This window comes from Caretta caretta, chromosome 2, assembly GCF_965140235.1.
Source record: "Caretta caretta isolate rCarCar2 chromosome 2, rCarCar1.hap1, whole genome shotgun sequence".
Taxonomy (NCBI): domain Eukaryota; kingdom Metazoa; phylum Chordata; order Testudines; family Cheloniidae; genus Caretta; species Caretta caretta.
This window is the reverse complement of record NC_134207.1, coordinates 189502602-189526040: the sequence shown is the minus strand read 5'-3', so window position 1 is coordinate 189526040 and position 23439 is coordinate 189502602. Positions and strand designations below refer to the sequence as shown.

Below are 23439 nucleotides of genomic sequence, written 5' to 3'. Positions count from 1 at the left end.
GTCTGTCTCATATATCAACAAGACAACGGAGAACACTCAGATATCCACCCCAAACATCGCTAAACTCATCCATTTCATCCTCACCCATAACAACTTTACATTTCACAACAAACACTTTGTCCAAACCATGAGAACAGCCATGAGCAGTAGGATGGCTCCCAAATATGCTAACCTGTTCATGTGCCTCCTTAAGAGAAGAATTTCTGGAAAAATGTGCCAGGAAACCTATGATATACCTGAGATATATTAATGACATTTTCATCCTCCGGACAGACAATTTAAACTCCCTCATAGATTTGACCACTTCAACATTCACCGCCCATTCATCGAACTTTCTCTAGAGTACCCACACACCAGCATCAACTTCCTGGACAGCATGATCAGCTTCCAACAATGGAACCCTACATACAACTATATACAAGAAACTTACAGATCCCCACATTCATCTCCACAGATCAAGTAACCATCCTAGACATACCAAGAAACCTGTTATCTAAAGCCCAGCACTCAGATCCCACAGAATATGCTCCAAGGAGAAAGTCCAGTATATATAATTCAGCACACTTAAAACTGCCTTCATTGAACAAGGACATTCCACCAGAAAAGTAGATTGCATCATGCAATGAGCCACCTGGAAGAATAGGCTTTAACACAGAAAACAAAAACAAAACCAAACCACTGACCACACACACCTAGTCCTCACCTACCACCCCACACCGGAACCCCTACAGGGTATCACTGAACAATTACAAGCCGTACTTGATGGGAATCACATCCTGAAAGAAATCTTTCCTGAACCCCATTTTTTGGCCTTTAAACAAACTCTCAGCCTTGCCAGCTCATCATCAGAAGTAAGCTCCCAACAGAAGACCAACTCAAAGCGGCAGCAGACCTTGCAACAACAACAGATGCAAAACCACCAGATATATCTCTACTGCTACAATGATCAATACCCCTCACAACAACACACCTTTCAAGATCCATGGGTCCTATACATACCTACCACAACATGTGATAAGCCTCATCAAATGCCTCAATGACAACTATGTGCGTGAAACTAGACAACCATTACATTCTCGAATGAACTCACACAGAAACATGATAAAAGACAAAAACATGCTATTACCCATGGGCGAACTCTTTTCACAAAGCAGGTTTCAGAGTAGCAGCCATGTTAGTCTGTATTCGCAAAAAGAAAAGGAGTACTTGTGGCACCTTAGAGACTAACAAATTTATTTGAGCATAAGCTTTCGTGAGCTACAGCTCACTTCATCGGATACATTCAGTGGAAATTCATAAAGCAATCACTCTATATCTGACCTATCAGTCCTCATCCTCAAAGGAAATCTGCACAACACCCTCAAAAGATGAGACACGGAACTTGAATTCACAACTCAGCTAGACTCTAAAAATCATGGACTCAGATATACTGGTGTTATGACTCATTACAACAATCTGTAACCCACTAACCCTTCCTTGTCCTGTGCTTGTCCTAATTGCCCACGTCATCTTAAATGGTCTCTTTCAACATGTATTTACTCCTAATACTTAACCATCTGCTCCACCTGGTATTTAGCTATGACATTCCAATTACCTTTTTCGGACTGAAGAACTCTGTGTAGTTTGAAAGCTTGTCTTTTTCACCAACAGAAGTTGGTCCAATGATAGATATTACCTCGCTCACCTTGTCTCTCTCATTACAATAACAAACATGCAATCACTGTACTCTGTGTCTTCCTACATAAGTCTATCAACTTTGGGGGGAATATTTACCTTTCTGAAGATGGTACAGTACTGATATCTCCTCACATAGATTTTTTTTAATCAACATCTGGAATGTCTATTAATTAGGAAATCAATTTAAGAATTTCACCAACAAAAGATATTTTACTCTAACAGCTATCTAAGGTGATCCTAAAATTAAAGGACTGAAGAAATATTTACATTTGAGATTTCCTAATGGAACCTTAGTTTAAATAGACATTAAAAATATCCACAAGTCTAACTCCAGAATAGATGTATCTATGTAGTTGCCATAGAGACTAATGTAGCGCACACAATATATTAGAGAAAATAATTTCAAGTTCACTGTCTCTTCTACCTCTATAGTGAGAATGGATTTGAAAGGTTTGTGAAATGCAATTGTCTAAAGGGTAATATGTCTGTTTCTTCTGACCAGATTTAAGAATATGAATCTACAGACAAAATGCAGTAGTCCCCACACAGCTCTCAATACTATACTTAAGGTCTACTAAGTTAACATGGACAAAGCACAATAGAAAGATGCCTATTCATCTGAGTATGATTTCTATAGTACTGAAATACAGGGTAGAAATCAGGGAAGAATGCATGAAATACACACATTACTTTATATTAGAAGATACATCAAATTCAAATAATACTGAAAAGAATACAAGGAAAACAAAGAAACAAGGACAGGAAGAAAACAGTTTATAAGACATATGTGTATGCAAATCAGTTCCTTAGGTACAGGCAGTGATTCAGGCACCATCAGAAAACACACTATTTCCCCCAGCATTACAGATGAACGAATGAAATGCAAGAAAGTCAATCACTTTCTTATATTTTGACTTGACATTGACTTAAGACAAAGGTCACTACTTCTTGTGGTTATACAACCAACAGACCAACTCTGCTCACTTGGACATCCTAACAAGGCTTCTCAGCACAGATGATAGTTGTTCCCTTACCCACAAGGTAAAGACAAAACAAATAACGGACCCCTCTCCTAGCTCACGCTCTTCTCTGTAAGTCTCAGGATGCCTAACACTTATTAATCTGATGGTGAGAGAGTCAGCAGAAAGGACATTTAGAGACAGAAATAAGTTAGTTCTGAGGGAGCATCATCAGGAACGGAATAAAGCTCTTAACCAAATAAGTACACCCCTTTGCTCCTTTTGTTCCACATTCCCTCAGCAGAGGTTTTAACCTAACAAACAGCGGGTGAGATCATATAGAGAAGGGCAAGCACAACAAGCTTGTGGCCAAAAACTACTCATATTATTAGGAAGCAACAGCTATTTAGAGACTTGTATTTTGCAATGTGCATTTGATATTTTATATGAGGCCCATGAAGTTACAACAATAAAATGGTTACTTCATACTGTGTTCTTGACTATTACCCCACACAGTCTCTAGCCTCTTCTTTCTAGAAAAGATCCCTGAAAAGGGTGCAGTTGGGCCAACTCCAAGAAAAAGTGATATCTTGAAAGATTTTAGATTCCAAAGAATCAAGCTTAACATTAGGTCATGGCAGAGCAACTGTGCTAGTCTCTTGATGTGGTCCATGTTGTCACGACAATGGACAGAAGTCAGATGCTCAGTGACTTGTCATTGTTAGCCAAGAGGCCCTGTTAACATGACTACAGAACTGGAAGAGGAAGATTTAAGATAGTTCCCTCCATTCCTCTCAGAGAGATCTCAAACCCCTTCTCTCAGAAGGTTTTCAACTGTGCAATCTCTTTATGTTCTGCCTTGTCAGACACCTTATTCCATGTATGTGCGAGACTGCTGGGTGAGATCAAGTAGTGCTACATGACACAAGATTAACAACATGCTGATAATATTCAACTCTATATCTCTATCAATCTGACTAGAGAAGGCATGAAAAGCAATTGAAAGACCTTTGCTTAATTGCTAAAAGGAAACAAAGAGCTTGTTTGCATTTTTGGAGTCTTTGTTATATAAGGAATAGTGTGTCACAGAACTGTAATATCTCTTTCATGGTGTGCTGCATTCCATTATGAAGACTGAAATTTCTTAAAGTGCTCAGACTCTACAATGAGTGCCAAAAAATACACCCATTTAATAAACTTTATATATTGGTTTTATTTATTTTAAAGCTGGAAGGAGAAGACATCATCAAGCAAAAACAAAGGGTCTTGTTTAAGCGATAAAGAATTTGAAGGACCAGTGGTCTGGTAGGTTATGACAAATCCTATATTCCTCTGTTTACCTACACATTAGGGAGAGAATGAAATTTTAAAAACAAGCTTGCCTTCTGAGCATGTTCCCAAAGTGCCTTTTAAATTTACCAGGTAATAGAAACTGATATGTAACAGCTAAAAGTCAGGCAGGCAAGGAACAACTGGAAACATTAAAATTGTGAATATTTGACTACTATATACAATCTAGCAAGCAGCACTATTTCAATAATTCTCTGCAACAGAGTGCTTCCTATTAACATTCTGCTAATCTACTGCCCAATTAAAAAAAAAAATCAACCCACAGACTTCTATCATCATAACAACTCTGCTTATGTAATGCTCTAATTTATTTCTATTCTTGTTCTCAAAAGAAATAAAAAATGCAAAATTATTCTGTGCCTTATGCTATGTCCACACACAACCAAAACTGCTTAGACAACACAATGAGGTCTCACATCCTTAATCTTTTATGTTCTTATGTTTAATTGCATCTCCAACGATTTCTTGCGAGTCAGCCAGCTAATTAACATCTTAGTTATCTGCCTTTGGAAAACTGGATTCAAATTTGACTCAGTTCACAGAGATATACACGGTGCTATAAATTTAATCTGAAACACATGAACCATCTAACAATTTAACAAAATGGGCAACATTCCCTCAGGAGAAGCTAGTAGAAGTAAAAGCTAATGATGATCAGAACTGAAGTGCACCAGTATAAATTGTCATGGTGACAAATGCAGATATGCTTATTCCATGATTTAAATCGCATTAATAACTATAGCATGGTGCAACAGAATTTTTTTCCTCAAATGGAGGCAGGTTGGATGACTTTGAAAAAAATGTCAGGCATATTTCTAGGGTTTGTAAAGGACTCATCACCCTCAAAATAAAGAAAAAAATATTTTAAAAAATACAGAAAAGAAAATGTCATAGGTTGCCACAAAGCTTTTCTCTTTGAACTTACATAAGAGTATGTGTAAATTCAGGGAGACATGAAGATAAAGCAGTAACTTAAGATTTATTTTGGTTTGAAGTTAGTTTATTTAGGGAGTGTTTTTCTTGTAAGTTAAATCTACAAACTGATTTTCCATAGCATATTTTTAAATTAAGTTTTGTAACAAGATTTGTAATTAACACTACATATCTGAAGATCTGTTTTAACTGTACTTGTACCTAGGAAACATCAGTATTATTACTTAAGCACACGTTTTTGGAAACAGTATAGTTTGTGGTGTTTGCGCTAAGATTTTTGTCTTCAAATTTTGTCTTCAATCATTAAAACATAAACAACTTGTCCTTTCAACAGATATGTTACACTAGAAGTCATTTATTCAACAACCTATTCCAGGTGCATGACAGGGCTTTAGGTTTACATTCAGTCCAGTGAGAGAACTGTGGATAAGTGGAGCCATTCTCGATGGATCGTGGGCCAGATGCTCAGGAGACATAAAATGGACTTCAATAGGGTTATGCCAGTTTACACAAGCTGATGATTTGTCTCTGCAGGTCTCACAAATGACTCTCCATACATTACAAAAATACTTTTTGATAAGTAATATAGCGAAGCCTTGTTATTACATCATTCATCCATATATTCAAATGTGACTATATATTCATATGACATTATACTTACACTTGGAAAAAACATATGGAAGTTAGTTTTTAGTGTTGCTAGTGTTACTATACTGCAATTGGACAAGACTGTTGCTAGTGAAGCCCTCCTGCCTGCTTGTTCATATTAAGTGCGACACGTCATTTGCACCACCTGGTGCTCTATGATAAAGTGAAATCCCAAAGCAACAGAGAAAGAAAGAGCAGCAAATACACATTCCCCACCAAGCCCCACCCCCAAATTTTTGTTAAGATGAAATTAAGGTTTCAGGCAAATATTACTGGTTTACATTAGCGTTTAAATTAAAAAAAATCAAACTTTGGAAATCTGGAAAGATGAAACACTGAAGTCGCACTTATCCAAAATAGTACCCAAACTGCTTAACTCTGTCCCCATAGAGATACCAGCCTACCACCTACCTGAGCAAATTATACAGATTTATTTACATAAATTGGTTTAGTAACTAATTTAGTTAAATACATGTAATTCCCTTGTGTAGACACTCGTTCTTATTTAAGCATCATATTGAGCTAACTTAAGTCCACTTAAGCTAAATCAATATAAAACCAATTTATCTAAATTAATAAAATTTTCTCCTGTAGATAATGCCTATATAAGCAAGCAGCATTCCCACCCTGCTCTTAACTCAATATAATGTCCAAACTAAGTGCCTTTTTTTGAGTTTTCCTTTATTGAAAAGTTAAACATAAATCTCAGTCTCAGCTTCTCCCCAAGCATGGCCAGGTCTAGGATTTCTCACTGTAAACCACACTGGCACTCCGCCAAGTCCCCTATTACCTAAGAAAGAGACTCATCTGATTTATATTCTGGGTTAGAGCAAGTGGGACCTATCTGACTTGTCTGACAGGATCAGACAGAAGAGAATAGTTTTACATCTTTATGCAGAATCCTTAAATGTGACATTGTTTCAAAGATTATCCATTTCTTAAGGAAAGCAACCAAGTATAAATGGCATTACTCTCTAACTTTAAAATTTGCACCAAGAAAAACATTTCAAAATAAGACATGCTTTGAATATCAAAATTATGAATTTCTATCTGGAAAATAAGAAATTTAAGAATGTATAGTCCTGCAAAACCCAAACTTACTTTCTCACTGTATAAAGTACAAAAAAAATCTTTCCAATTCATACATTCAAAGATATATTTTGGTTTGTTATTTTAAAAAAATGGTCATTCATTTACTGCATATTCAGTAAAATCCAGTCAGGTAAGGAAATGAAGCTATTTTTCTTGCGGTTTCCAAATTCCACATGTAATAAAGCCCCCAACCCCTTGTCTGTTGTAATCATCATACAGAGCAAATCTGTAGAAGTTTAGAAGCTGAGACACCCTCTTGAAAAATCAGACAAGGATTCAGAAATTAATCTGAAAGAGAAATTCAAGAGTAAAAGTATTGATTCCTACACTGTAGGAATTAGCAAGGCTAGTAGCTTCAGAAAGACTTCAGAACTTATCTTTTCATGTAAACGTTCATCATGACACAACAGCTCTGAATTTGACACACAATGAAAATCATTTGAGAGACTGTTTATGTCTGTTATGGCATGTGAAGGCTGAATTCTTTGGCTGCCCATCATTAGTCATAAATAGGTGTTCAAGCAGGTTAACACAAAGGAAAAGATATGCCTATTTATAGATCCACAGGAAATTCAGAGTGTTCTGCAACTCCTGCTTCTAATACAGTTCACAAAGTCTTTTCTCACGTTAAAGGTAAAAAGAAGTTGAAAGGCAAGGCCTGAAACTTTTATCGCATATGAAAACTGGTTGGGAGGAAAGCCTTTCAGAACTCCTCAGACAATGAAGTGAGGCAACCTCAGAAATAAAGACCAGCTTTTGTAATGTAAATGAGGTAACCTCAGACCATGCCTACACTACAAACTTTGGTTGATGCAAGTTACTTCATCTTCTACCACCAAAGTTTGTATATTGCTCAGGCATATGAATACTTGTGGCTGCTTGCATCAGAGCTGTGTACAATCACATGGGGTGCTCGTGTCAATACAAAGTGCAGTATACCATAAGTAAATATTTCAAGTGCCACATGCCACCATCCAGTGCAATGCCTTTTGGGAAATTTTCACCTGTTGTGGAGTAGAAATGACTCATCCAAGGATTTCTGAGACCTAGGAGGTGAAGTGCACAGCACACAACTTTCTCCATCCCAAAACGCCATCCGTATCCCATAATTTTCATGCATTTTTAAAAAAAAAATCCCACAAACTCATGTGGCACTTGTTGCTGTCCACCATCTCTGACAGACGCATGGAGCCTGCAGAGCTCTGCACTATTCTCATGAACACTGCACATACAGGACACATAATTATTCTGTACGGACAGACCCACAGGAAGTACCACAACAATGGGGGACTTGATGGTTTCTTTTAGGACAGTTTGTTAAGGGATGTAGCAAAAAACAACTCAAAGTTATTGGTGTTCATGGAGCAGCTGCGGGTGATGGAGCACTGCTTCTGGGCCCGAGAAATGAGCACTGACTACTGGGATCATATCATAACGCAGGTTTGGGATGATCAGTGGCTGCAGAACTTTCAGATGCGAAAGGCCACATTCCTGGATCTGAGTGATGAGTTTGCCCCAGCTCTCCAGAACAAGGACACCAGAATGAGAGTTGCATTGACAGTGGAGAAGCGACTCGTGATCACACTAAGGAAACTTGCAATTCCAGATTGCTACTGGTCAGTGGGAAATCGTTTTGGGGTTGGAAAATCTACAGTGGGGACCATTGCCAAGGAAATAGAGCCATGAATCATTTCCTGCTACTGAAGACTGTGACACTTGGCAAAGTGCAGGACATAGTGCATGGATTTGCAGCAATGGGGTTCCCAAACTGTGCTGAGGCAATAGACAGCATGCATATTCCTATTTTGACACCAGCCCACCCTGACACAGAGTACAGAAAAAGACTATTTTTCTAAGGTTATGCAAGCACTGGTGGATCAATTAGCACACTTCAGTGTTATCAACATGGACTGATCAGAGAAGATGCATGTGACACTCACATTTTTAAGAACTCAGGACTGTTCAGAGAGCTATAAGCAGGGAACAGTCTTTCCCAGTTGGTGAATTACCACTGGTGATACTGAAATGCCAATATTGACCGAGCCTGCCCCTTGCTCCCCTGGCTAATGAAGCCATACACCAGCCACTAGATAGCTCCGAAATTCAACTACCAGCTCAGCAAGTGCAGAATGACTTTTGGTAGATTGAAGAGATGGTGGTGGTGTTTACTCACTAGACTGGATCTCAGTGAGAAAAATATTGTTATGGTTATAGCTCCCTGTTGTGTCCTGCACAATATCTGAGAGACAAAGGAGTACAAGCTGTCACAAGGATGAAGGGCGAAGGTGGAAAGCTGTCTCCTGAGTTTGAACAGCCAGGCACGAATGCCATTAATAGAGCCCAGTGTGGAGCTATGTAGTTGCCAGAGGCTTTGAAAGAGCACTTTAACAGTCAGCAACAGTAGTGTTCTCTATTGGTGTGTTCTCTGGGCCTGAAATTTTGGGTGCAGTTAAGAACTGAACAGCACTTGCCATACATTTATAAATATGACTGGGTGTGCTCCTGAGCCTATGAATTACAGTAGAACCCCAGAGTTATGAAGACTAGAGTTACAAACTTATCGGTCAACTATACACCTCATTTGGAACCATAAGTACGCAATCAGGCAGCAGCAAAGACAACAACAAAAAAGCAAATACAGTACAGTACTGTGTTAAACATCAATTACTAAAAAAAAATACAGGGAAAGTTTAAAAAAGATTTTGACAAGGTAAGGAAACTGTTTCTATGCTGGTTTCATTTAAATTAAGAGGTTAAAAAACAGCATTTTTCTTCTGCATAGTAAAGCTTCAAAGCTGTATTAAGTCACTGTTCAGTTGTAAACTCTTGAAAGAACAACCATAATGTTTTGTTCAGTTACGAACATTTCAGAGTTACGGACAACCTTCATTCCCAAGCTGCTCATAACTCGGGGATTCTACTGTATTGCAAATCTTTCATTACCTGCATCCCTCTCATTTTCTGGAACCGTGCTATTGTGTCACTGATGGTATAGACACGAACATGGCCCATGTGCAGCTTTCCAGAAGGGTATGGGAACATTGAAAGTACGTAGAACTTTTGTCTTGATTTCTAGGAAGAATAAAAAAAGTTAAACCCAAGTAGGTTAGCATTTAATTTTGAAAAAAAAAAAAAATATCAATATGCACTTTATAAGCTACACAGTCTCTAAAACTCCTATTAAGCAAAACAAAGTCATGTTACAGCAGGGCAAAAATAGGGTTTGAATCAAAAATATCCAAGTTAAGTTTGCTGGTGTTATAAACTGGCAGGTCTCCAAACTTCAATTGGGTTGTATCAATTTATATTAACAGAGAATTTGGAACCTAGTGTTTCATCTCAGAAGTTAACTGCAAACATTCATGGGGATTTTGTGTATACCTGTTTTTACAAAAGATTATTTTACAAGATAACAAAAGGGGGGGGGAAATATATGGCTGTTCATTTAAAATTGTAATTTGTGCTATATTTTAAAATGGTCAAGTCAAAACTGCCCCAGATTTTAGGTTTCATAAAAATCCAAACCTACAGTAACAGAAGTGTTTTAATTTTTTTTTAAACAGTTTTTAAAAGCAAATGAACATTCCTCTAGAGTGTCTACAACCCAATTACTAAAGCACTGAGCTACTGCATGAGAAAGTGAAAAGATAAGGTGACTAAAAACTGACTACAAACTAAAGTGAAATTGATTACTATATTCCTTCTGCAAAAGCTAAAAATACAAAAAGGCAGCCTAAATAGTGAACAGTGGGTGAAAATACTTAAATTCTAAAATTTTTAATAAAGTAATATTTGTATCATTATGATTTTTTATTTGTAACTTTAATCTTCCCTATAAATTGTTCACAATCTTATTTTGGTCACTATACAGATGATTATATCCACTGCTCAACAATTTACATGCTGGTCCATTATTCTTTACATGCTGGTGTTACAAAAATACTATGATAGCTTTTAAAAAATAGAGTAGAATCTCGGAGTTACAAACACCTCGGGAATGAGGTTGTTCATAAGTCTGAAATATTTGTCACTCTGAACAAAATGTTATGGTTGTTCTTTCAAAAGTTTTTAACTTAACAGTGACTTAATACAGCTTTGAAACTTTACTATGCAGAAGAAAAACGCTGCTTTCCCTTTTTTATAGTAGTTTATGTTTAACATAGTACTGTACTATATTTGCCTTTTGGGGGGGGAGGGGGGGAGGGGTGTCTCTGCTGCTGCCTAATTGCATACTTCCAGTTCCAAATGAGGTGTATGGTGGACCGGTCAGTTTGTAACTCTGATGTTCACAACTCTGAGGTTCTATTGTACTATGAATATTACTTTGTATTCCTACTTAATAAACACTTTCTTCTAAAAATATTTTCCCCTACAGATTTTCCTTTTTGTTTCTCCAGTAAACAGCAAAACTAAAGAGAATCAAAATGGTTTACTGGGGTACTAGAGAACTAGCACCTTAACACTGGATTTTATTAAATGTCACATTAACACCAGGAATGGAACAAAAATATTAAAAAATAATCCTATGAGTTTTGCATATTTATGTATGCTTTCTAGATTGTGGACTCATACTAAAAAGGTATGCATTTAAACCAATTCTTTCCCTGGCACGCACATGCAATTCTCATCTTATTTTCCTTCTCCACGCAAGTCAGGTCACCTCTCTATCTTTGTGACAATATAATGACTTCTATTTTCTGCCCGAGGAAGGACAGGTATGGGGAAAAGAGAAGCAAATGAGAAGGAAGAATGAGATTTTATAGGTATGTGACTGAACATAGATAAGAGTGAAAAAGAAACATGGAATTGTATTAGAGACAGAGTATATACTAAAACTGTTTTTCAAAGATCTTCACAGTGTGGGGAGGATTTTTTTTTTTAAGACATTCATTGTTTCTGGAATGCTTTCAATTTTAGAAAAACAAGCTTCCCTAAATATAAATGTATCATGCCACATTAGTGGGACAACAGATTTAGCAGTTGGTCAGTGAAGCCAAACTGCCGTTTGAAAACTGATTCCTTACAAAGTTTACAACCTCAAAGGGCTTTTTTCATTTTTTGTTAATTTTTTTTTTAAGAATTCAGGGGAAAATGATTTACTTTAAAAATGGCTCCCTCATCGGTGAGACCCTCAGGTACTTCCCAATCACAGAGCTATGGAAAATAGGATCTTAGCTTTACATCACCGAAACCATTCTGCTCACAATCTAGGATTGGTTCTTACCAGTAGTTTTTTTCATGCTTTGTCCAAACCAGTTTAAAAAAAAATCTCAAACAATGGAAGTTTCCGCCCTTTCCTTTGGGAGACTATTTCACAGCAGAATAGATACTACTTGTAAGAAAACCTCTCTCACAGTCAGCCTAAAATATAACTCATTTGATTTTACCTTGTATTAGTACCACCCTAAGCAATTGCTCTCTCTGTTTAGCGCTGTTCTACACTGAAAACTTACATTGACATAGCTACATCTCTCGGTGTGAAAATGCCACACCCGAGTGACACAACTATGCAGACCTAACCCCTGGCGTAGACAGCACTAGATCGACAATTCTTCTGTCAACCTAGCTACTGCCTCTCAGGGAGGTGGATTAACTACAGTGACAACAGAATTGCTCCCTTCACTGTAGCAAGTGTCTACACTGAAGCACTACTGTGGCGTTTTAAGCATAGACATATTCTTAGTGTTTGCGATCTTCTAACTGTTGCATTCAGTTACCATAGTCACCTTTCAGCCCCAATCCAGCAACACTTATACATGCACACGCCCACACCTTTATGTATGTGAGTAGTCCCAGTGAAATTACCAGAACTACTTGTGTATATAAAATTAAGCACGTTGTAGGAATTACAAGAATCAAGGCCTTAGTCATCATTTTACCAGTGTGTAGATATTTAAGTCCTAACCTAGAAATCCGATCACCATGGATGAACCCCTGTACCTCAGTAGAGTCCCTCTAAAGTCAATGAAAGTCCCATTTGCGTGGGAGGACTCCTACACTTATGTTCTCGGATTATAGCATCGAGCCTTAGTTTTTAATCTTTCCTCATACAAATTCTCCAAAACCTGTAATTACTTTTGTTGCTTTTCTCAGATTTTCCTCCACTTTATTGGCATCTTTATGATACTGAGAAGTTCCCCCTCCCCCCCAAAAAAAAATCCAAAGGGGCTTTTTTGATCAGTGTGTGAATTACAAGCTACACAACTCTCTTTTCACAATCACCTCTTATTCTCATTAGCTTTACTACTTTACAGATATCACTCACCGCTCCTCTGTAAAACTAATCCTAGAAGTGATGAAAAACTAACTTCATAAAGCCTAGAATGATTGAAATAGATCTGAACATGAATAGTCTGAATACACATATTTAGACTTATAGAATGAGTAACTATTTTTTTTAGAAGTTGGGGAAAGAGATTTGTTGTACGAATCACCAAATTTATTGCATTTCCTTGTCCATAACCAGGAAAGCTGTGTTCTCAATGGTCATTTTAAGACATCCGGTTTTCTTTTGAGAGTGGTCTATTGGTATTTATCTGTTGGTATGCTATCGCTTCCACTATACCGCACCACAGGAAGTTTTTATTGCTACTAGCATGAAAGTAATATTTAAAAAAAACCCAAACAAATATTTTCGTTTTACTGCCAGTGACTATTTTATTTAGAAGAAAACTATTAAAATGGAGCCATACGTTTAAAAATTCTTTTGTCTGTTGTTAACCATATTGTGTCCTGATTCACTTTTCTTATTATAACTTTTTCAAATAGTACATTACAGGATATATTTTTGCTAAGTAGGGGATAACACTGTTTAAAACATCTATATTAAGTACTCCAGACTGATGCTCTGAAAAATATTTCACCTTGAGAAAAAAAATCAAATATTAATTTTTCAAGTTTTTCAAAATGCTTACATCTGTTTCTGAAGTTTTGCAAAACTGTTCCTTCATTCTTGGAAGCCACCACTTCTCAACTTTCTTTCTTGTTTCCAATCCATAGTCTCTTTCCCACTTCCCCGTCTCACTGTAAATAGATCTGATCCATCCTGGAATCAATCTCCTTTGCCATTTAATTAAGTCATTTAGCTGCCTTTTCAGACATGAAGAACAAACTCCAAATCTCTGCCAAGCAGACTGCATTTTTTAGGATACAATGGCTGTTCTGAAAAATACAAAAACATAATTTTTAATCTAAGGTCAAGCAATGAGTACTACAGTGGAAATGTGTATGACAATTCTGTTGTAATGAAACATACTTTAAGCACAGTTTAAACAACATTTGTTTATTTCCGATTGTACTTGCATTCTATTTCTAGTGTGGGTTGTTAAAGCACTTAACTTTAAAGAACTGGTTCTGGCCCTAGGAAGGGCACCAACATGAAACTAGTTTGGCAGTATTAGATTATTTCTTAAAGGGATGAAATCATTCTACAATCTCCCAGAAAATGAATATCAACCCCCCTGACATTACAGACATTTGAACTGACACAATTTGAAAAAGGTTATTAAAATTTTTTAATAGCTATTTGGAGTGAGGGCAGGGGAAGGTGGGAGTTATCTCAAATATAGTCAATTAGTTTGTAACTGCTGAAAAATCAGGGGATGGACTATGGTCACTAGATTTCAGATTGACATTCTCTGGTTACTCCCCTGAACAGGATTAGATGCAAAACTCACTATTAAACTCTTCAGTTTCGGATGTGGTTCAACAAGTCAAGACAAAGATGATAATGATGAGCCCCAATTCTCTCAAACAATGGGCAAGTTATGGAAACTTCTCTTCACACACTTTGGGGAGTCTCAATCTGGTTATCACAAAAAGAAGTCAGAGATGGTAAAGACCTATTAGTCCATCTCTCTAACAATGCAGGATTGTTCCCAATAGCACTGTTGCTAGTGCTAGCAGCTTTTCCTACTTCTATTAGGAGAATATTACACAGCCTTAAAAAAATACATTTAAAAAAAGCACCTCACTGGCAGGAAGATCTTCCTGAGATTCATCCTAAATTTCCCTTTTTAATCTCATCCCATTGCTCCTGCTGATATCCCCTGCAGCATGCCAATTCTTCTCCATCCTTAGACCAAGTCTTCCTTTGAAAGTTGTAGTGGTATAACATTTCAGTTAGAAGTTTAATTTTTTATATAGAAAATGGCTAGGGAGCACTGGACTCAAGAGATCTGGGTTCTCCTGACCTTCTAGATGACTTTGGGCATGTCATTTCACCATCCCATGCCTCAGTTTCCCCATCTATAAAATGGATAGAATGATACTGACTTCCTTTGTAAAGCACTATATATAAGAGCCAGGTGGTATATTACCACCACCTCATCCCACGATGTGAGGTCTCTAACTGTGCAGCTCAAAACTATATAGGCCATTTTGCTGATCTGTTGCACTGCAAACTATTTTCTCCTCTCATCCCCATGGGTGGTCTTCTTTAGCATTACTGCTTCACAAATTTCTTCCTCCCACTGAACCTAGTGTAGTTGACTCCTTCAATCAAAAGAGACAAACCATTTGTGTGGAATGGAATCAAGACCCTGAAAGATTTAACTTACAGTGGGGTCTCTAAGTCGTTCATTGGACTAAAAACATAAGTTCCCTCCAACTGAATAACTTTATTGCAGTGTAATACAAATAATAATGATTAATAAATCATTGAAAGTCATTTTCTCTTTATTCAATTCTGAACAAAAAAGGATGAAACCTTGTGAAGCCACTCTTCGTGTACTGCGCTGATGTGGGAGAGCACATTGTACTGAGTGAGCAGCTTGGGAGAGAGGAGTTAGCTACACAGCAGTGCTTGTCACCGGAGTGGTGATGGAAGGGGATGTGGTATGCTTTAGAGAGGAAGTAGTTATAGGAGGTTCTGCGTTAGGATGTGGCTTGGACATGCTTAGGGTGGTAGTTAAGGGGGTTCTAAGGTAGGGTTGGGGGTTCTAGGTTACAGATGGGGGTTCTGGGATGGGGATGCTTTGGGGAGGTATAGTTATGGGGATTCTAGGTTGGGGTAGGAGTTCTGGGAGGAAGACACTTTGCAGGATAGTTATGGGAGGTCTAGGCTAGGAGATGCTTTATAAAGGAATAGTTATAGGGTTCTAGGTTAGGGGAGGAATAGTTATAGAGGTTCTAGGTTGGGGTGGCAGTGCTGACATTGGAGGATGCTTTGGGGAAGGGGGAAGTTATCGGGGGGGGGGTCTAGGTTAAGGAAGGAATAGTTATGCAGGTTCTAGGTTGGGGTGGCAGTGCTGGGGTTAGAATCATAGAATATCAGGGTTGGAAGGGACCTCAGGAGGTCATCTAGTCCAAACCCCTGCTCAAAGCAGGACCAATCCCCAATTTTTGCCCCAGATCCCTAAATGGCCCCCTCAAGGATTGAACTCACAACACTGGGCTTAGCAGGCCAATGCTCAAACTACTGAGCTGCTTTGGGGAGGGAGTACTTATGGGGGGGTCTAGGTTAGGGTGCTTTGGGCAAAGAGTTGTTGCGATAGAGGCTGCTTGGTGCAGGAGGAGTACTCGCTGCACAGTGCTAGACAGGGAGTTGCTACAGGCTGGGCGATGGTTTCGCCAGGAAGTCATTATGGGGAGAGCCGGGGGCTCAGGGGCGGTTGGGGCCGTTACGGGGAAGGTCGCGTGGGGGCGGTATGAACTCGGGGCCGTTATGCCGATGCCGAAAGAGGGGGTCGTCGCGAGCCACGCCTGTGCGCGCGGGTGAGAGAGAGAGAGCGAGAGAGGATCGTGTTACCTGCGCGCGAGCCCCGGCGTCTAGCGTGCACCCCCCTCACGCGCTCCGGCTGGCTTCCGCTTTCACACTGGGCGCCGCCATGTTTTTACCGCCTCCAACGCAGATACCGCCCCCACCCCCGCAGCTCGCCCCGCCCCCCCCAGAGGAGGCGGACCGCAGGGTGGGGCCATGAGGGAGGGGCGGGGTTCTGAGGTCGCCTCTGGCCCTGAGGCGGCGCGGGCTGGGGGGTTGGGTGCCCATGTGGCCTCTCCAGCCAACCGCATCCAGCGGCAGGGCCCCGCCAGGTGCAGGCTCGCGCCAAGCCGTGGGGAAGGCCACGCGGCAGTCAGGACTCGGAGCCCCCTGCTGTGCGCCGGCCGCTGATCCCCTGGGCGCGCCGGGGGTGCGTGTTGCTGCCTGGCCCCCGCTGCTGCACTCGCTGGGCAGTCGCGCCCCACCCCCAGCTAATGCCGCGTCGGAACCTGCCACCTGAGCCGCCTCACCGGCTGCCCCGGGCGGGAAGCTCCGTGCCGGCAGGTAGCTCCGTGGGTGTAACTCTAGAGACGCTGAGCCCCTGCAGAACCAGGCTTGCCTCCGTGCGACTAGAGCCTGGGGTGTTTGTTGTTCTCCCCACCGGGGGAAACCCCCTCGTCTCGCATCACACGGGCCACGGGGGTGTGGGACTGGAACAAAAAATGTCTCACAAGACAGGCCCTCAGCCAGCTGCGTTTGGTGTTTAATGGTCAAACCCAACTCCTAAAAAAATCCTCTGCTCCTTATTTTGTACTTGTATTTATTTTCTAAAAATAAATGCTGGGGCCTCATAGTGCCCAGGTGGAACGTGGAGAAAGCAAAGCCCTGCTCCCAGCGCTCTTTTACCCATGCAGGGGCAGAATGCTTAAATAAAATAAGATCCAGCCTCAGCCTTCACCCAAAACTTTACCCACAAAGGCCTTGTCTACACTGGCAAGTTACTGCGCAGTAAAGCAGCTTTCTGTGGTGTAACTCCCAAGGTGTACACACTGCCAAGCCACTTACAGTGAAGAAACTCCTCAGTTGCAGCATTGCAAAAAGAACCCACCTTGACGAGAGTCGTCAGCCTTAAAGCGCAGAGGCTCCAGCGCTGTACTGGCAGTGTAAACACATTGCAGCGTAGAAAGCAATCAATTGGCCTTCGGAAGTGTCCCATAATCCCTCCAGCGCTGCTCTGCTCATTGTTTTGAACTCAGCTGCCTTGGAGATATGGACCCCTCCCCTTTCAAAGTTGGCTAGATGTTTTTAATCCAAAATCTAGTTGTGAGAGAGAGGGCACTTTCCTGCAGTAGCTTTGGGCGCTCTTACTGAATTAAGTTTAAATAGCTGTGGAGTCCGTTGTTGGATAAATGCAAAGTTCATGTATTAATGTGGAATTGTACACAGCTTTTCTCAAGGAGCTATGTGGCCAAAGTAAATCCTGGGAAATGTTATGAGCATCAAAGGACTATTTGAAAGACTGTGCCAGACAAGAATGAATTTTTGAGACAAAGAGAAGCAGGTTTCCTGTGAAATAGCTGGGATGAGGTAAATGCAAATTTCCACTTCTTGACCCAGCTTCTGAAGGAGAGAACCATTGTCTGGCTGATTAACTATTCAGTCTCTGGATATCAAAAACCCCAGCTGTATAATGGAAAGGCTAACATACACATAGAACTCCTTGTTCTGAGCAAAAGCTGCTATGAACTTATGACCACAGAAAAACCCCTTGGTAGGGTTTGAAGGACTGAATCCTACCAGAACCCAAGATTGGAGCTGGGCTGATCTCTAGTAAGCTTATTAGTACGTGGTGTATGTTCTTTTATTGTTTTTAATATGTTGGTGCCATAATACTTTTTACCTTAGGAACAATGCTGAATAAAGCAGCTTTATGTATAGTTTAACAAATGATACAAAAAACAAGGGAACTAGCTGGTAACTGTATTGGCTGGCTATATGGATATTTAGGGCAGCTTGCTATTGGATAAGTATGCTGAAGAAAGGATGTATAAAAGCCTGTGTAACTTCCTGCTCTGTGTGCAGGATTTGAGATTCTATTCTCCCTGTACCTTGTTTGCAGCTGCAAATAAACTTTTCTGCTTCTCCACCCTGTTGTGATTATTGGGTGACGCACACCGGGTAACAAACCCCTGCTGTTGTTTTGCCTCTCGGCACTGGGTGCCGGCAACAGTGCCATAATACTTTTTACCTTAGGAATAAATGTGCTTGCTTAGGTTTCAGAGTAACAGCCGTGTTAGTCTGTATTCGCAAAAAGAAAAGGAGTACTTGTGGCACCTTAGAGACTAACCAATTTATTTGAGCATAAGCTTTCGTGAGCTACAGCCGATGAAGTGAGCTGTAGCTCACGAAAGCTTATGCTCAAATAAATTGGTTAGTCTCTAAGGTGCCACAAGTACTCCTTTTCTTTGTGCTTGCTTAGAAAGGGTTGTGTGGTAACTTAACGGCTGTGGACAATTATATTGTTACTTCAAATTGTAAGCAAGGTACAGATGCTGGCCGACTTAGGTTGGCTTGCTGGGGAACTCATTGTGTAGGAAGATGTGACATAGAGGCCCATTGGTGCCAACTGGCAAAGGGTTTGCTGTTCTTACAAGAAACTCCTACACCCAATACACCACTTTCATGGTATTTATCCATAAAGGATAGCATGTGAGATCTCTACTGAAAGCTCGTAATTTATTGTGAGATGTGTATACAAGTAATATTTAAGGAATAATGTAACTATACAGAAAATTATGCCCTTATGGTCCTGGAGTGAAAGAGAATCACCAGGGAATCATATGTCTTGGTGATGGCGTATTCAAACAGGAGGGAATTATCACCCTGCCCTGGCTAGCTGATTACATAATATATTACTCAACTGTCCACTGTTTCATAAACCCAGAAAAGTCAATGGAAAACCATCAAAAACAAAGCATAAGCACTGAAACTACTTGGACGTAAAAAGGGATCACCCTGTCTATGAATAAAGACAAAAGACTGATTCACTATATCACAGGATGGAGAAAGACACTGGGGGAATTCTGCATCACTGCACACATGCAGAATTAATCTCTCGCACAGAATTTTTTTTCTCTGCAGAAAATATATTCTGCTGGAGAGGTGCTGCAATTACATCTTTCACCCATCAGGGTCTGCTGTGGTACCATAACAGAGCAGCTGCTCCTAGAGGTGGATAGGGAAGAGAAAAGGCTGTGTTCTTCACAGTGCCCTGCCCGTGGGGCCAGATCAGGAGGCACAGAATATGGGGGGACTGTCTGCATGGAGCTGCTAGGGGGGGTCACAGACTGGGGTTCAGAAGGCTTAGTGGGGGGACACACTGGGGCAGGGGCTGAGTGGGGGCTGCAGGGGTAGGGAGGATGGGTGGCTGAGTGGGGGTGCAGGGCCAGATGGGGATGAGCGGGTGGCTGGGGTGGGGGGTGCAAGAACACATGGGACAGGGGCAGATGTGCCAGACTGAATGAGAGAGGTTAGGGGTCAGGCAGGATCTGCATGGGGGATGCTCCCTAACAATCCCTCCCCACAAAAAAAACTCTGTTCCATACTTCTCCCACCCACACACTCAAGTTCACACCCAGGCTTCTTCCCAGCAATTACTTCCCTCTACTTCAGCTCCTCCATTACCCCAATTCCCCCAAACCTTTGCACTGCTCCTGAGAGATGTGGGAAATACGTTTCTGTATTGTAGTTTAAATGAATTATTACTCAAAGTTCTGTATGAATATGCCTAGTACGGAATCTATTTGTCAAAACACATTTCCTGAATCTGTATGTTACAGACTTTTCCTGAATGTCTGTATTGTTACAGACATATTTGCTGAAAGGTATTTTGAAATAAATTACCAAAATAATTGAAACTGGTGTGATTATATTGTGTTATTGTAACAAACAAAATATGCAGAATTTTAGAATATTGTGTGCAGAATTTTTAATTTTTTGGCACAGAATTTTTTTTTTGGTGCAGAATTCCCCCAAAAGTAATCCATTCACTAGAGGGGTAGGTACCTTAATGAGAAGGAGGTGCTTCATGAAAAATTTGGTCCTGGCTTCTGGCACTACCAAACGCTGCAAAAGACTGAACTTTGTGGTGAGAATCTACTTTATGAAATAGGAAAGGTACCTAGTAATAAGTGTAGACTCAAGTTTCCATTTTATTATTTTGTTTTGTATGTAACCATTTATTTCCATTGCTCTCATTTGATCTATTTGAATCTTTCTTGAACCTTATACTTTCTTAAATGCCCTTGTTTTTACTACAATCAAACTCAGGTGCCGTGTGTGAGACAGAAGAGCGGTGGTCTAAGGAAAAACTGGTAAACTGGGTTACACTGTTCCTTTGGGAACAGAGGATCTGGGATTTCTGCGGGTATCCAGTGATACAAAGAGGGGACATTTTAAAGGGACTCAGGTATATCTATTGTCCACCAGTATCTGTTGTCATTCAGAAGAGAGTGGTTGAATGGCTGGCAGGCTGGTTGTGTTAGTGAGCTAACAGCTAGCTGGAACAGGCAAGACTCCCTCATGCTGAAGGCAGTTGACAACAAAATGACTTATAGCCCTGGCTGTCCCCAGGGCTTCACAGCAGGGAACCTGGAAAAACCCAGGTCAGGAGGGAGAGAGACAGGGTCTCCTCTCAAGAGAGGTGATGGGTGAGGAGCCTAGAGTGGATGACCTTGCTGGACCATGGAGCGGGAATATAGGGGTATATGCCCTGAACTGTGACACCAGTGACAGAAGGGGAGGGGCAAAAAAGTGTCTTCAGAAAATTACTGAAAAATATGTTTTCTTGCTTAGTACCAATCACCATAGTAACTAGTGGCTTTAAATACAGTTTAAAAACAAATCACACATTATGTACACAATCCATCACACATGCTGGCATTAAAAGCCCAGCTAAACTACCACCTTGTCTGGGTAGTTATACTATAGTTCCTTTTAGCAGTGGAAATGGGACCCTAACCATGTCCCCAAACCATGCTAAATCTTTAGGTCCCACTCTTACAAACATTTCTGCAAGTGTTTAACTTTACACACTTGAATAGTGTCATGGAAGTAAGTTACTTACCTGAATAAAGATATGCACATGCATAATCATTTGCAGGATCAGGGCCTGGACAGTTCAAGCACTGCTGCAACTAAGCTACCATCATATTTATTAGGAATCCAAATGGGCCCTATCACAGCATATGTAAAATATATCTAACTATGCAATACACAGCTGGATTTTTATAAAGTTTCTACATCTCCTTTGTGTTTGCCTGGCAATAGCCCAGAAATAGGGCTAGTAATTGTTTTATTAAAAAACTGAACTAATGAGGAAAACACAAAAGTCCATAAAGACAATCTAAAAGCAGCATAATTAATTCTATCTCGGGCTGGAAAATAAAATCTTACCCAGTTGTCTAAAGAAGTCAGTTAATAATTGTTTGTAATTACTACGGGTGTGCACAGGGAACAAGAAATACTTTTTTCTGTTGATTGCACCCGTTAGCTGCTGGCAACCATTGACTGTATTTTTTACCCTTGTGTTCAAGTGGAGTAAAATGAACTTCTGGTTATGTAATACAGTGCTTAGAGCTGGGTGATCTGTTATTTCTTTGTACATCTGGGTGTCTTACATCATTAAAAATAATTTTTACCAGATATAAGCCTTCAGCTTTGCTGTGTACATCTATCAAATATACTTCAATTATAACCTCTGTGCCACAGAAAATGAAATAAGCACGGGTCTGATTCTACCCTTTCTTACATGAATGTAATTCCATTAAGGTCCATTGGAATTATGCCTGATTTATCACAGTGTAAGGAGAAGCAAACTGAGTCCATTGCCTCTGCCTGGCTCTTCTTAAGTGATGGTAACTGGAGTTTCTCAACAGCTTTTTCCATCCCAAATCTTTGCATGAATAAGTTACAGTGTCACTATGTGAATTTTCAAATCAGCTGCAGATTGTCAGGTATCAATCAGCTGTCTGAGAACAGTTGGCACATTCCACTATTGGGATCCAGCATCAAGGCAAACCTTAAAATGATGTACATTAGGGTTTTTTTGTGAAAAATAACCAGCATTAGGGGCCACAGCTGCTTAAGTTGCTTTGAAAGTGTAACTTTCAAGGAACTTTCATGTTAACAATCTTCTACGTAGCTGTCTAGATTGGAGCTCAGTAACTGTTATCAGTGTGAGGCCCAAAGTCACTAGGAGTAGCAAACAAGATATACAGTACTGGACCCATCATTTGTAAAAGCAGCCCTCCAATGCGGGAATGATCAGAAGACAATGGCTCTTATAGAAGGGCAAAAATACATAGAAATAATCTCTTTGAGTAGAGCAGGACAAATGTATTAATTTAAAGAGGGGCTAGATTAAATAGGAAGGTAAACTGAATGAAAGTAACTTTAGTTGTGTCCAGATTCCAACACTCTTAATTGACCTTACTCCACCAAAGTCAACGAGACTACTTGTGAGGTAAAGTGCTATTTAGTGTAAAGTTATTAGACTCTGGTTCTTTATCTGGTTTTCAACTTAATATATTGGCAGCAACTGAGAGACAGATTTTGCCTCCCTCACTCACACTGAGTACAACCTTACTCTGTGAGTAGTTCCATTCATTTTAAGAGGATTACCCACAGAGAAGGTACTATTCAGAATGAGTAAGAGTGGGAAAATCTGGCTCTAACTCAGAGGGTGTTGTGTGTGCTACTAAGCTATAAGAAACATTTTAAAAATGTCAAACCACAACCAGTTTTTATACAGAATTTTTGGTGTGTTTTTTAAACACATGAATGTCTTAAAACTGTTTTTAGAAGTATTTTTCCTGAAATATACTGACCTATATTTTTTCCAAGCTTGTCATCAAGATTACAGCCAATCACTTAGACAGACTTTTGTCTTATCTTTTTAATCCATTCATTGCAGGAAAAATCATTTTTCTCTTTCTGAAAATCTACTTATATATTTCATTTGCTTATAGCAAGAGATAATCTGGAATAACACTGAACTAATCGAATCGCCCTTTAAAATGC

General features: G+C 39.9%; 1 protein-coding gene across 3 annotated transcripts in view; it reads right to left on the bottom strand.

The window, feature by feature from the left end:
• Window positions 1–17545, bottom strand: part of LARS2 (leucyl-tRNA synthetase 2, mitochondrial) — a 105318-nt gene extending 87773 nt beyond the window's left edge. Inside the window, exons 1-4 of one of the 3 annotated variants that reach the window (XM_048838845.2) lie at window positions 16408–16480; window positions 14336–14463; window positions 13574–13820; window positions 9603–9731 (exon numbers count right to left, since the gene is read on the bottom strand). In XM_048838845.2, coding sequence (XP_048694802.2) covers window positions 9603–9731; window positions 13574–13798 — 354 coding nt within the window. In that variant the 5' untranslated portion in view covers window positions 13799–13820; window positions 14336–14463; window positions 16408–16480. Of the gene's footprint in view, window positions 1–9602; window positions 9732–13573; window positions 13821–14335; window positions 14464–16407; window positions 16513–17467 lie in introns of those variants that run through there. The other 2 variants (XM_075125681.1, XM_048838846.2) reach the window with 2 other exon arrangements.
• Between the last annotated feature and the right edge of the window lie 5894 nt (window positions 17546–23439).